The 15,001-nt window shown below is 40.6% G+C and overlaps 1 protein-coding gene across 1 annotated transcript in view; it reads right to left on the bottom strand.

Moving 5' to 3' along the window:
- Positions 1 to 14,322, bottom strand: part of LOC126267546 (neuronal acetylcholine receptor subunit alpha-3-like) — a 149,455-nt gene extending 135,133 nt beyond the window's left edge. The window contains exon 1 of the mRNA XM_049972850.1: positions 14,246 to 14,322. Within this exon, the coding sequence (XP_049828807.1) occupies positions 14,246 to 14,300 (55 nt within the window). The 5' untranslated portion in view covers positions 14,301 to 14,322. The remainder of the gene's footprint in view (positions 1 to 14,245) is intronic.
- Positions 14,323 to 15,001: the final 679 nt, after the last annotated feature.

The following is a 15,001-nucleotide window of genomic DNA, read 5'->3' on the forward strand; positions in this document are numbered from 1 at the left end:
TCATTCCCTCAGCACCACCTGATGATGGCAGAACGGTTATTAGCCGAAATATCACGGAACTTCGACGATCGGATCCGGCTGGACACCCGAGAACCCTGGATACAGCACATTCGCCGTGAAAGCCTCAGATCACATGTGTGTCTGTTACTGATGACAAGCTATTCACTTCATAATTTGTGACAGCTAAGTCATCCTTCCAGAGAATGTGGATGACTGGAACCACACACAGATTATCTTAAATGGGGTTTAAGCATTAACTTATAGGATATGGAGTAGTTGTTTATTGAAAGAGTGGGTCAAGGCCTGACGTTATGTATCCAACTAGTGAGGTCGGTGAAATCTTCTTAATATTTGGCAGTCATTATCAACAGTGATGGATCCAATAAAATCAAATTTATGAACCACACTGGCGAAGGCATACTAACAACCAAATAGTTAAATGGAGTTTTATCGAACACACACACACACACATTATGTCAGATACGATGTTATGATATCTTAACTATTGTAGAAAATATAGTAATGTACAGAGCAGAAACATACGAAGTAACAGAAAGAATTAAAATAAATGAACTTACTGGCAATGGAGAAGCCATTTTGGAGGTGTTGTTGTACGTTGAAATTACGGAGTAAAATTCAAATTGAAGGCATATGAAAGACAATAAACATTTGCATCCTGCAATGGATACAATGGAAACTAAACGAATGATATGGTATGGACATGTATGCTGTGTGGATGAGAACAAATGGACTAAGGAAATGAGACTAAGAGAATGATAGAATGGATTCCAACTAATACAAGAAGAACAGGGCCCAAGAAAACATGATGTAAAGAGGTTCTCACGAACGGTATGTAATAGAGGTATTTTCAGGTGGAGGATTGAAAAGATATGAGACTTAAGATAACTACAGTACTACTGTACTCGTGTATTTAATCGAAATGAAAAAATGTTTCCGGAAGAGAAGGACCCAGCCTTACCATTAATAGAAAATTCCGCGGAAACATATTGTCACTCTCTAAGAGTCAAGTTAAAATTTTAGTTTCTGTTACCCTAAAATATTAATTTAATTTTTGAAGACTAGATATTTAATCTCAGACTGTGATTCGAGAAGATCGACAAGTGCAAAAACTCTTTTATAACGTAATCTACCAATAAAAGTCTGTAGCACTTTTGCAAATGGTGAACAAGATACAAGCCACCAACGTGCGTCGTATTCCAGAGAATGAATTAAACAGAAGACTGTTGTGGATGCGTTAGAGGCGGTGAATGAAGGTCTAAGATTCAACAGTACTAAATCCACATCAAGCCGTTGGTTTCTCAAGAATTAGGAAAGGTGTTATGACACTGTAATACTCTTTGTATTATGTTTGTTCTGGACCTGCGTGTTCGGTTTCGGCAGGCCAAGGCATTTGAAACGTGGCAACCTATTTTGCATGCCCTTTTAATTATACATGGAGTGGATTAGGGAGAGTCATGTAGTTAAGAAAGGAAGTAAGCAGAAAATTTTGGGAACCCGAGGCGAAAGGACTGCAGGACATGTGTGAAGAAATTGAAAAACAAAATAGTCTTTAGCAAGACTCATTCAGTGCATAGAAAAATTAACACAGCTTTCAATTGAATTTAATAAAATCATTGACGTCATAATTAAGGGAACAGGAGAGTCAGAAAAAGTGGAGTAAGACTTCCGCTGTTAAATCTAGTAACGAGAGCAGATAAGTGAAATGAATACAGTGAAGGTCTCTACGAGGGGAGAAAGTCCTCAAAACGCGACAGAAGAAGAAACGAAAATAATGTTTAAAAATAAACATACTCCAGTTTTACAGTGTTTCAGAGAGTTTTGGAAGACTTTCTGTCCAATATAAAGAAAGTGTAAACAATGTTCATTCGAAATTTCTAAATCAAAACAAGTATTATTCAAGTTGGTGTGTAGAATCTGCCAGCCTGTTGTAAAATTATGACCCACACATTCCCCAAGGTATCCATCTACATCTACATCCATACTCCGCAAGCCACGTGACTGTGTGTGGCGGAGGGTACCCTGAGTACATCGGTTCCCCCTTCTATTCTAGTCTCGTATTGTACGTGGAAAGAAGGATTCTCGGTATGCTTCTGTGTGGCTTCTAATCTCTCTGATTTTATCCTCATGGTCTCTTCGCGAGATATATGTAGGAGGGAGCAATATACTGCTTGACTCTTCGGTGAAGGTATGTTCTCGAAATTTTAACAAAAGCCCGTACCGAGCTACTGAGCGTCTCTCCTGCAGAGTCTTCCACTAGAGTTTATCTATCATTTCCGTAACGCTTTCGCGATTACTAAATGATCCTGTAACGAAGCGCGCTGCTCTCCGTTGGATCTTCTCTATCGCTTCTATCAACCCTATCTGGTACGGATCCCACACTGTTGAGCAGTATTCAAGCAGTGGGCGAACAAGCGTACTGTAACCTACTTCCATTGTTTTAGGACTGCATTTCCTTAGGATTCTTCCAATGAATCTCAATCTGGCATCTGCTTTACCGACCATCAACTTTATATGATCATTCCATTTTAAATCACTCCTAATGCGTACTCCCAGATAATTTATGGAATTAACTCTTCCAGTTGCTGACCTGCTATTTTGTAGCTAAATGATAAGGGACCTATCTTTCTATGTATTCGCATCACATTACACTTGTCTACATTGAGATTCAATTGCCATTCCGTGCACCATGCGTAAATTCGCTGCAGATCCTCCTGCATTTCAGTACAATTTTCCATTGTTGCAACCTCTCGATACACCACAGCATCATCTGCAAAAAGCCTCAGTGAACTTCCAATATCGATAAGTGTGAGAGCTGTCACACAAAAAGTTTAACAGGTAATGTGTGCAAGTTGACGATAAGATTAACATACAGAAAAATGAAAAACAAAATTCGGGATCTGTTCGACAATAAATAGATTGGCTTTAGAAAAGGAAATGGCATCACAGAGTGATTTCTGCCATTGCACTCGGTAATGAGAGCAAGTTCAGGAAAATATGAAACACATTCATAGGACTTCTTGACTTAGAAAGTGCAGCAGTGCAACATGGTGCAAGGTGTTAAAAATTCTGAGACAGTGTTAAACTATAGGGAAAGGCGAATAATATGCAATCTGTATAAGCCCCAAGAGGGAACAATGAGAAGGGAGGACAAACAACGAAGTTCCTGGATGAAAAATAGGAAAGAGATTCGATCATTCTCTGTTACAGATCTACCTATACATCGAAGAAGTGGAAACAAACAAGAGGGAATTCCTGGCCAAGACTACTAGTATCAAATATGGGCTTTAATTTTAGGAAAAAAGTGTGAGAATGTATGTTTGGAGCACATTTCTCTATCACGGTGAATTGAGGGAGAAACGATATCAACAGTGAGACCTGCCAACGTCATTGCTATCATCAGTGAAAATGAAGAAGATTTTCAGAACTTGTTGGATTAACAGTACAATAAATATAGACTGTGGATTGGGAATAAACAAAAGGAAGGCCAAATTCATTAGGAGTAACAGAAATGAGATATGCTATGAAATTACACACACAGTAAGCGACCAAGAAGTAGAGGAGTTAAGGAATAATGGTGCTTTGGGAGCTAAATTACACAACGTGAACGAAGAAAGGCGGGCGGAAAAAGCAAACTAACACAGGCAAGAGGCAATTCGTGCCAAGCAAAAGTCTGGTAGTATCAAACATTGGCCGTAATTTGAGGAAGAAACGTATGAGAATGCATGGTTGGAGCACATTACTGTATGGTAGTGAATCGTGGACTGAGTGGACACCAGAAAAGAAGAGGATCGAAGCATTTGAAATACGGCGATTCAGAAGGAGGCAGAAAATTTGGATGACTAGTACAGTAAGGAATGAGGACGTTCTCCACAGAATCGGCGAAGAAAAAATTAAACAAATATCACTGATGAGGAGAAACTATATGATGATCGGACATGTTTTGAGACACCAGGAAATAATTTCCACCGTTCTGGATGGAGCTGTGGAGGGTATGAATTTTTTGGAAAGAGAGAGACAAGAATAAATAAAACAAAGAGGTGAGAACTTACATTACGAGTGCATCACTGAGCTGAACACGTTGTCACAATGGCGGAATTTGTTGCGAACTGAACAAAAAGTTCAGCTATGGTCAGTGCCTTTAGTTTGACTAGGAGAGTATATGATGTATTTAAATAAGTTATCCAAGGTTTATTTTATAGAATGAATTACTGTCAACGTATGTTCATTATATTTCCAGTATATACAATTAGTGTCAATTTTTTTATTACAGCGTGAAGCTACAATTAAATTTTCAGTTGTTATTCTTTTTTTTCTTTGGGTTGTGGTTCCTGAGTGGCTGAACATTTGATACAGCCATGCTTAATTAGGATCCAAGTTACAAATTTTACATTGGTTAACATTTTTCTCCCATAAGACTTTAGAGCAGGCGACTTACTGCAGTGGTTAATCCAAGCCAAACTAATAAAGCAATAAACTGTAGCTCTCGGCAGCCTTAGTCTAATAATACCGCTATGAAAAGAAATAATATCAATACTTACATATTAAAAAATTATAGAATTACTTAGTAGCTTCTGTGATGAATCAGCACGAAGATCCTAATTAATCTCTGTGCTTTCTTGTGCCTCTGTCATTTCTAAGGTTGAGATGATGCCAATGAAGTTAGTTATAGTTCATTGGTTTGGATGTCTGCATTACAAGATTGGATATGAAATTGGCTTATATTTAGTAGTATGATACAAAAAAAAAACATTTATTTAATTTCAAGCACTTACTCATAAGAATTTTATAAACAAAAGGAAATGGAAATACTTGTTTATGTCACTAATTGCTTAGAATTTAGTTTTCCGAACCATGTTCATATGGGAAAAACCAAATATCGTTTGCTGTCACATTCATTGTATCAACGCAGGGGTGACACTGTACACAACTATACATCTTGTGTGGAAGAAATACATCGAAAATATTACCAGAAATTCATTGAAATGTTTTATAAATGCTCTAAAGTACACAGGGAAAAAAAAGAAATACCATATTGGAAAAATGAAGAATCTTTTCCTGTCATGTTCAAAGTCTCAAATCACAGGTGACATTGCAGATAACTATTCAGCTTACATTTACAGGGAACCAATGAAATAAAAATATTACTATCAATTTCTGAAATAATAGTAGTGTTGCAGTCATTTGATTTATACAGGTGCTAATATTTTTCATATTTTTAATCTACTTTTGGAATTTCTTTACATAAGCCTTACACATCCTTGTAAGATACGAGGAAACAAAATCCAGACACAGACAAGGGAATTAGAAAGCAAGATCATCCTCCACAGGGTATTGAATGGAAATTATGAGAGAAGAAATTATTAACAGGACAAAGAGAAAAAATTGAGCAATTCATGACAAAGTATACATTATGGAATAAACCCAAAAATAGTAGATATCAAAAATCTTGTCACTCCCAGTCTAAGAAATAAATAGCAGAGTCATAACAGCACCACAAAATCATTTACAAGCACATTTTGAAAGTCTTGGTGATACTGTTAAATGACATTGATAGTGGTCATGAAGACGATACCGAAAGCATAATCAAAGAAATTAATTCCATGGTTCATGATGTAACACAATTAAAAAAACAACATAAAATTGTTAGACACCTCTGTGTCTATTTTTGATGACATAACACATCTAGCAAAGGAAACAAATCAAACACCACTAAACGTAGTAATACAGGTCTAGTAATACAGCCATAAATAATAAACAAAATATTTTCACCCAACCCCACATTCAACGTGCTATTGGGGTGAGACAATGTTTACTCACTTACATCACGAAGAAGATATGCTCTGACAATGGCAGTTCCTTATTTTTGTAGCAGGTTGATATGAAATCCACCCCTTGATGTTCATTATAGCTTCTCATGGTGTCATTTCAAACAGAAGGACCGATATACTGAAAATTAAGTTCGTGGAAGGATAAATGTAGGCCAATTCTCCACTGTGCGCCACTGGGGCGAAGACTTAAAGAAGACCATTTCTGCTATTTACTGATCACAAAGTCACGAAGGAACCCTATGGAATAGATACATAATCCTACTAAATCGATAGTAAACAAAGCATTTTATGTTCTTACCTTGAAAACAAAACTGGGATCAGAAAATGGCGATTCATGTGTTGAAAAATTGAAGTGAAAATTCGCTGTTATCATCAGAGTCTAACTGGTCATTGTCCTTGTTCATGATGTGGATAAATTTTTGTCCACAACTCGTACAACTCATTTACTCGAACAGTATAGGTGAAATAATGAGAATAATCATCGAGCACACAACAACAATCACAGATACACAAATTAAGAGAATATACAATACTCAAGCAAGCGTTTGTGAGACCCATACACCCAACAGACGGATACAACATGTATGATGAGCTGCAAAATAATGCAGAAAACTATGAACGGAAGTCATCTAGGTCAGCTAACTGGTGGTGGAATAATAAATTAACTGCATGCTGCCAGTACCGCCACTGACTCCGACAACAGTAGTACCGGTACACTGGGTGAGTCACCTAACGTTACCGCTGGATATATTTCGTAAACCACATCAAATACTGACGAAACGATTCAACAGACCGAACGTGAGGACAGGGGCTAGTGTAATTGTTTAATACAAACCATACAAAAATGCACGGAAGTATGTTTTTTAACAGAAAACCTACGTTTTTTAAATGGAACCGCGTTAGTGTTGTTAGCACATCAGAATATATCAACAAATACGTAATCAGTGCCGTTTGTTGCATTGTAAAATGTTAATTACATCCGGAGATATTGTAACCTAAAGTTGACGCTTGAAACCTCCGCCGTTCAGTTGCTGTTGTAACAAACACGGGCCACGGGCGTTTCACAGGACGTGCAGGACGCATAAATTGGCCAGCCCGTTCTCCTGATCTTACACCTCTGGACTTCTTTGTGTGGGGTACGTTAAAGGAGAATGTGTACCGTGATGTGCCTACAACCCCAGAGGACATGAAACAACGTACTGTGGGAGCCTGCGGCGACATTACACCAGATGTACTGCGGCGTGTACGACATTCATTACGTCAGAGATTGCAATTGTGAGCAGCAAATGATGGCCACCACATTGAACATCTATTGGCCTGACATGTCGGGACACACTCTATTCCACTCCGTAATTGATAACGGAAACCACGTGTGTACGTGTACCTCACCCCTCATGGTAATGTACATGTGCGTCAGTGAAAAAGACCAATAAAAAGGTGTTAGCATGTGGACGTAATGTGCTGTTCCAGTCTCTTCTGTACCTAAGGTCCATCACCGTTCCCTTTGGATCACCACGTAATTCGGTGCTCTCCGATACACACGATCGAACAGAGGAGGAGTGGTACTCAAGCGTCAACTTTAGGTTACAATATCTCCGGATGTAATTAACATTTTACAATGCAACAAACGGCACTGATTAGGTATTTGTTTATATGTTCAGATGTGCTAACAAAACTAACGGGGTTCCATTTAAAAACGTAGGTCTGTGTTAAAAAACATACCTCCGTCCATTTTTTTATGGTTTGTATTAACCAATTACACTAGCCCCTCTCCTCACGAAATATATCCAGCGGTAGTGTTAGGTGACTCACCCTGTATATGCCGACATCACAAGCTGAGGATGAAGAGTTAGAGAAAGTATATGAGGATAGTGAAAGGGAGATGAAAATCTATTACTCATGGGCACTGGAATGCAGTTATAGGTGAAGGAGCAGATGAAAAGTTTAAAAGAGACTACGGACTTGGGACAAGAAATGAGAGACGAGAAGGATTAATTGAGTTGTGTAATACGAAGACTCTGTTTTGTAATCACAAGAAGAGGAGGTATACTTCGAAACGGCCGGTTGATAGGGAAAGATTCCAGTTAGATTAACGTCATGGTCAGACAGAATTTCTGAAATCCGATACTGGATTTTAAGATGTACCAAGGAGCAGATAAAGACACAGATCACAATGTGGTGGTGATGAAGAATAAGCTGAAGTTTAAGAGATTAGTCGGGAAGGATCGAAATGCAAGGAAATGGGGTAAGAAAGTACTAAAGCATGACGAGATACACTTGAAGCTTTCTAAGGCATAGATACAGTAATAGGGAATAGCTCAGTAGGCAATACAGTTGATGAGAAATTGACATATCTAGAAACGGCAATCACAGCAGTTGGAAAGAAAAATATTGTTACAAAGAAACTACACTACGAAGAAACCATGGGTAACAGAAGAAATATTGTGCCCGTTGGACACTATAGACCGGCAGTACACCCGTGGATATTTTGATTATCAAATACGCCGGGAGAAACTCAAGAATTAAAACATTCTTATTTCTTTACGTACTACACGAACACGTAATAAAAATTGGGGGTTCCTATCTAAAAACAAAAAGCAGTTTATATCCTTTTGTTCTACGGCAGCGCCATCTAACGGGCCAACCATAGCGCCATCTGGTTTCCCCATTCAAACTAGACGAGTTTCGTTCTTTGTAGTTTTTTAGTTTGACGCTTATTTCCGTGACATATTTGGCTCGGTCACTATCAATGGACCACCCTATGTGTATATATATATATATATATATATATATATATATATATATATATATATATATATATATATATATATATATATTCGAATTGAAACAGATGTAAACAGCCAGAATACGGCTCTGCCGTCGGCAACGCCTTTATAACCCAACAGTTATGTCTGACGCAGTTGTTAGATCGCTTACTACTGCTACAATGGCAGGTTATCAAGATTTAAGTGAGATTGAACGTGGTGTTATAGTCGGCGCACGAGCGATGGGACACAGCTTCTCCGAGGTAGCGATGAAGTGGGGGTTTACCCGTACGACCTTTTCACGAGTGTATCGTAAAAATCAAGAATGAGGTAAAACATCAAATCTGCGACATTGCTGCGGCCGGGGTAAGATACTGCAAGAACGGGACCAACGACGACTGAAGAGAATCGTTCAGCGTGACAAAGGTGCAACGATTTCGCAAATTGCTGCAGATTTCAATGCTGGGCCATCAACAAGTGTCAGTGTGCTAACAATCATCGATATGGGCTTTCGCAACCAAAGGCCCACTCATATACCCTTGATGACTGCACGATACAAAGTTTTACGTCTTGCCCATGCCGGTCAACACCGACATTGGTCTGTTGACGACTTGAAACTTGTTGCCTGGTGGGACGAGTCTCGTTTTAAATCGTCCGAGTGGATGGACGTGTACGGATATGGATACAACCTCACGAAATTATGAACCCTGCATGTTAGCAGAGGACTGTTCTACCTGGTGGAGGCTCTGTAATGGTGTGGGGTGTGTGTTTTTGGAGTGAAACGGGTTTTCTTATACTTTCAGATGAGACTCAGACAGGTGACAAGTACGTACGCATCCTGTCTGATCACCTGCATACATTTATGTCCATTTTGTATTCCGACTGACGTGGACAGTTCCAGTAGGACAATGCGACTCTCCACACGTCCAGAAATGCTACAGAGTGGCCCCAGGGACACTCTTGTGAGTTTAAACACTTCCGCCTGTCACCAAACTCCCCAGACATGAACATTATTCAGCATATCTTTGATGCCTTGCAACGTGCTGTTAAGAAGCCCTGCAGGATTCATGGCGTCACTCCCCTCCTGCACTACTTCAGACATTAGTCGACTCCATGCCACGTCGTGCTGGGACACTTTCTCGTGATCACGGGTGCCCTAACGATATTAGGCACGTGTAATAATTTTATTGGCTCTTCAGTGTATATATATGCATAAAGTATTGCGAACGAGTAAAACGGTAGTTGATAAAGAAAGAGAACCGCACTACAAAGACCTGAAATCGCCCTTGAAAATGTGTTCTTCAGTAAATTTGATTTTCTGAACAAAGTTACTTATCCCAGATCCCTCACTAAAACGTGATTTGAGCTGTAGTATAGTAGTCAGATAACTAAAAATATCATGTGAAAGAACTTAAAAGAAAAGTTGGATTATAGGCCTTTGAGGCACAGCAGTGCGAGTTTAGTGACATCAGTCCGCCACGGTAGCTGAGTGGTCAGCGCGACAGATTGTCGCTCCTAAGGGTTTGATTCCCAACTGGGTCGGAGATTTTCTCCGTTCAGAGACTGGGTGTTGTGTCGTTCTAATAATCATTATTTCATTCCCAAGTCGCCGAAGTGGCGTCAAATCGAAAGACCAGCACCCGGTGAACGGTCTACCCGACGGGAGGCCCTGGTCACACGTAAGGCGGGGGAATATTTGCTCTCGCGTGGAACACCCAGTGTGGATCTGGAATGGAAGCAAGTTCTATTGAATAAATCGGCAGGGCAAGGCACGTGACCTTCACTGCGCTACGACTAAATACTAAATAAGACTCACCTAGCAGCCTAGAACACCAGGATGACTTTCAGGGCTTGTAGCGAATCAGACGTGAACTACACCCGCCTGTCAAACCATTGCTCCGTACAAAATACGAGTATTAAGGAGAGTCTTGTTAAAACACTCTCGCCATAACTTCTCTTGAAGTATACCATTTTAATTAGCGCTTCTTGCTTGTCATCTAGAGATAGCGGTGTGAAGGTAGATTTATTATCGTTTAACGTGAGGAGGTTTCTACAGCCCGAGAACTAAACATGATAGAACAGAGGTGTGGAGCCCTGGGATATCTACATCAGGATGACAGATCAGAAATACGAGCCTCTCTCCCCCAAATCTAATGCTCCAGCCACTTTGCCATCTCATTGAAATCGATTATGTGTTCAGAGTGTAATTTAAAATATGGAATGAAATACAATGCTTTCGGCCTCAGTCCTTCTAGCGCAAGTATAGGATCCAGACGAGTGAAACTTATCCGTTCCGTACGTGAATTACAATGTCGGCAAGAAACTGTAGTACCACACTCTACACGTTCTGGTATTTTCACGGAGCGAGATGGGTCACTGGAGCGCCCATTGGGTTATCATTATACAAGGTGTTCGGATATTCCCGATAGAAACTTCTAGGACTTATAGAGAAGGTGAGTAAATAACATTAACAATAGGAACACATATTCTGAAGCGTGCCGTTTCCTTTCATGACGATTTCACTTTAGATGTGTAATGCGTCAATGTCTGCTGAGAGAATCAGAAAAGTCTCGGAGTTGCCTGTCCTTGGACTTTAATTTACGAGATCCTTTTAGAGACAGAGGAAGAGCCACTGATATGAGTTCTCGGCGTTGTACTAGAAAGTGAAGAGACTCCAGATGGGTTGGAGAGTGTGTACCCGAACATGCTTCGTAGGTACAATGTCTGGAACAAAGTTGGTCGTCACACTTACAGCAGCTGCTGTAATGCACGCGTGCCTATCTGTATGTACAGTACGCTGGGTCCTTTCATGTTTTGAAACAATGTAAACACGCAGTGTTAAAGTGTTAATACAAACAAATGTGCTTAATTTTTATTTTGGTTGGGGCTGCAGTCATGGAAAACTCTTGGACTACGCCGCCGCCATATGTGTGTAATAATTTCTATTTTATTGTTATACTATGGAGATTTCGGGCTTAGGCCATTTTTGTGTTTGTAAATGGCCTAAGCCCGAAATCTGGATCGTATGAGAATAAAATAAAAATTATTATAGTCAAATGATGGCATCATTATTCCAAAACATGTGCTTATGTGATAAATGGATGTTTCATCGTGCGTCCTTTCGAATTGTTAGGTGATAACTGTATTGGGTCATGCGTAATTCATTTCTTCAATCATAGGTGGTGAAATGAACATCTAAAATCAAACCGTCGTTGAACGGAAACGTTACGTTCCCAGAATTGTGTTCCTATTCAAAATGTTATGTACGATACTCTACAAGTCCTATCACACTTCAACTCCTACAAGTTTGTAACGGGAATTTCGGAACTCCTTTTTGTTGAGTTCAAGCTTTTCGACTGATTTCTTAAGTCATACACCTTCCCTTCCATGGACAAATGTTTTCATGCAGTTACTATACCTATGGTTCAATGTATTTTATTTTGCCTGTTTCAGTCTTTATACACAATTATTTTCGTCTATTACTCATTATAGCCAAAATTAATTATTCCTTGGTTCCAGTAGGTAAATGCTGCCACTCTGTCGGCTCCTCTGTTATGAATTTTCCGTAGAGTTATTTCTCGTCTATTAACGTTAGTGCATCGTCTTCCCGTACATCTCCTGTCCATTTGCTTTCTAATATTATTTGACATCACCATATTTCACATGCTTCCAGCTCCTTTTCCTCTGGATTTCTAACAGCTCTCGTTTCACTTTCCGAAAGTGCTGTGCTCCTGAATTGCACCTTGTGAAACTTCCACTTACTTCTAATAACTTGGAACTTAAGAATGTTTTAGTTGGACCACTTTTTCGCTCTGTGATAGATGGCGCTGTAATTGTCACAAGGCGTATAAGTACGTGGTATCACGTAACATTCCGCCAGTGCGGACGGTATTTCCTTCGTGATACATTACCCGTGTTAAAATGGACCGTTTACCACTTGCGAAAAAGGTCGATGTCGTGTTGATGTATCGCTATTGTGATCAAAATGCCCGACCGGCGTGTGCTATGCATGCTGCTCGGTATGCTGGACGACATCATCCAAGTGTACGGACCGTTGGCCGGATAGCTACGTTATTTAAGGAAACAGGAAGTGTTCAGCCACATGTAAAACGTCAACCACGACCTGCAACAAAGGATGATATCCAAGTAGGCGTATTAGCTGCTGTCGTGGCTAATCCGCACGTGAGTAGCAGACAAACTGCTCGAGAACCGGGAATCTCAAAACCATAGGTGGTGAGAATGCTACATCTACATCGATTGCCCCCACACCATATTTCTATGCACCAGGAATTGCATGGCGACGCCATTGAACGTCGTGTACACTTCTGCCACTGGGCACAAGAGAAATTACGGGACGATGAAAGATTTTTTGCACGCGTTCTATTTAGCGACGAAGCGTCATTCGCCAAAATCGGTTACGTAACCGGCATAATATGCACTATTGGGCAACGGAAAATCCATGATGGCTCCGACAAGTGGAACATCAGCGACCTTGGCGGGTTAATGTATGGTGCGGCATTATGGGAGGAAGGATAGTGGGCCCCCATTTTATAGATGGAAATCTAAATAGTGCAGTGTATACTGATTTCCTACGTAATGTTCTTCTGATGTTACTACAAGATGTTTCACTACATAACAGAATGTAGATGTACTTCCAACATGATGGATGTCCGGCACAAAGCTAGCGTGTGGTTGAAGCCGTCTTGAATAGTATATTTAATGACAGGTGGATTGGTTGTAGAAGTACCATACCATGGCCCGCACGTTCGCCGGATCTTACGTCCCCGGATTTCTATCTGTGGGGAAAGTTGAAGGATATTTGCTATCGTGATCCACCGACAACGCCTCAAAAGATGCGTCAGCGCCTTGTCAATGCATGTGCGAACATTACGGAAGGCGAACTACTCGCTGTTCAGAGGAATGTCGTTACACGTATTGCCAAATGCACTGAGGTTGACGGACTTGATTTTAAGGATTTATTGCATTAATGTGGTATTTACAGGTAATCACGCTGTAACAGCATGCATCCACAGAAATGATAAGTTCACAGAGGTACATGTATCGCATTGGAACAACCGAAATAAAATATTCAAACGTACCTACGTTCTGTATTTTAATTTAAAAAACCTACCTATTACGAACTGTTTGTGAGCCATATGTTTCTGACTATTACAGACCTATCTATCACAAAGCGATAAAAGTGGTCCAACTGAAACACTCATACTTATTTGCGTACTACACGAATATGTAACAAAAATGGGGGTTCCTATTTAAAAAGGCGCATTTCATATCCGTTTGACCTATGGCAGCGACATCTAGCGGGCTAACCATAGCGCTATCTGGTTTCCCCCTTCAAGCTATACGAGTTTCGTTGTTTGTAGTCTTTTCGTTTGACACTTATTTCATGAGATATTTGGCCCGCTCATGTGTGTGTGTGTGTGTGTGTGTGTGTGTGTGTGTGTGTGTGTGTGTGTGTGTGTGTGTGTGTGAAAAAAGCGATATTCTTCTGTCAGGTGGATGTTACATCTTGCTGTTAGCCTTCCGGGCGAATGTTAGCCAGAACGTGCTGCTTATCATGTTCCTGTCTAAGCGTTAAGAGCCTTTCCAACGCTCTTTGTATTTAGCGATTACCTGAGAAGGTCACGAACAACAGCGTCAGCACGAACAGCGGCGACGCGGTGTCCATGGCGATGATGCGGCAGCCACTGTGTGGAGCTGGCGTCCGCCGCTGTCCGTTCGTCCGGCTATCTTATCCCATAGGCCGGTGACGCCCACCGGGCGGCCCACCGGCACTCCATCCTGCTGCACGCCGCGCGGGTAACACGAGCTTCTGACATCTACCGCTGACAATGGTAGCGGCATGCCGAAAATGATAACTTTTACACTAATATCGTCTGGTTATAATTAAAGTGCAGCTACTCACTGAGGTCCGGTATGGGCTGTAATTATCTTGTGGCAGCGATATGATAATGCGTTAATGCGCTACCGACTTACGATGGAAAGGAGAGTTCAAGTGTTCTCTACCAGGAGCAAATGTGGCCTTGTACACTGTTTATGTGACGGTACGACATGCACGCTGTCGTTTGAGAAGCCTTAACAGTGTGACTGTCGAGATGAGAGACTTGCGCTATTAGTGGAACTGTTGTAAGTAAACAGCACAATTACAATGCTGCCCCGAGAGAGTACCGCTGACTGAAACGTCTGTGGAGAGGCCAGATGTCATTAAATGCTCATACGGAAATTCGAAAACCCTGGTGAGTTTGTTCCGCCACCTGGCGTCCTATTGAAACGTACCGTTAGAAAAAATTTTTAATTACTATACTGGTTAATCCCTTACGTTATTTGAACATACTCAGACATTTCTCTCTTTACTTATTCTGATCACCA

Source organism: Schistocerca gregaria, chromosome 4 (assembly GCF_023897955.1).
Source record: "Schistocerca gregaria isolate iqSchGreg1 chromosome 4, iqSchGreg1.2, whole genome shotgun sequence".
NCBI classification, from domain to species: domain Eukaryota; kingdom Metazoa; phylum Arthropoda; class Insecta; order Orthoptera; family Acrididae; genus Schistocerca; species Schistocerca gregaria.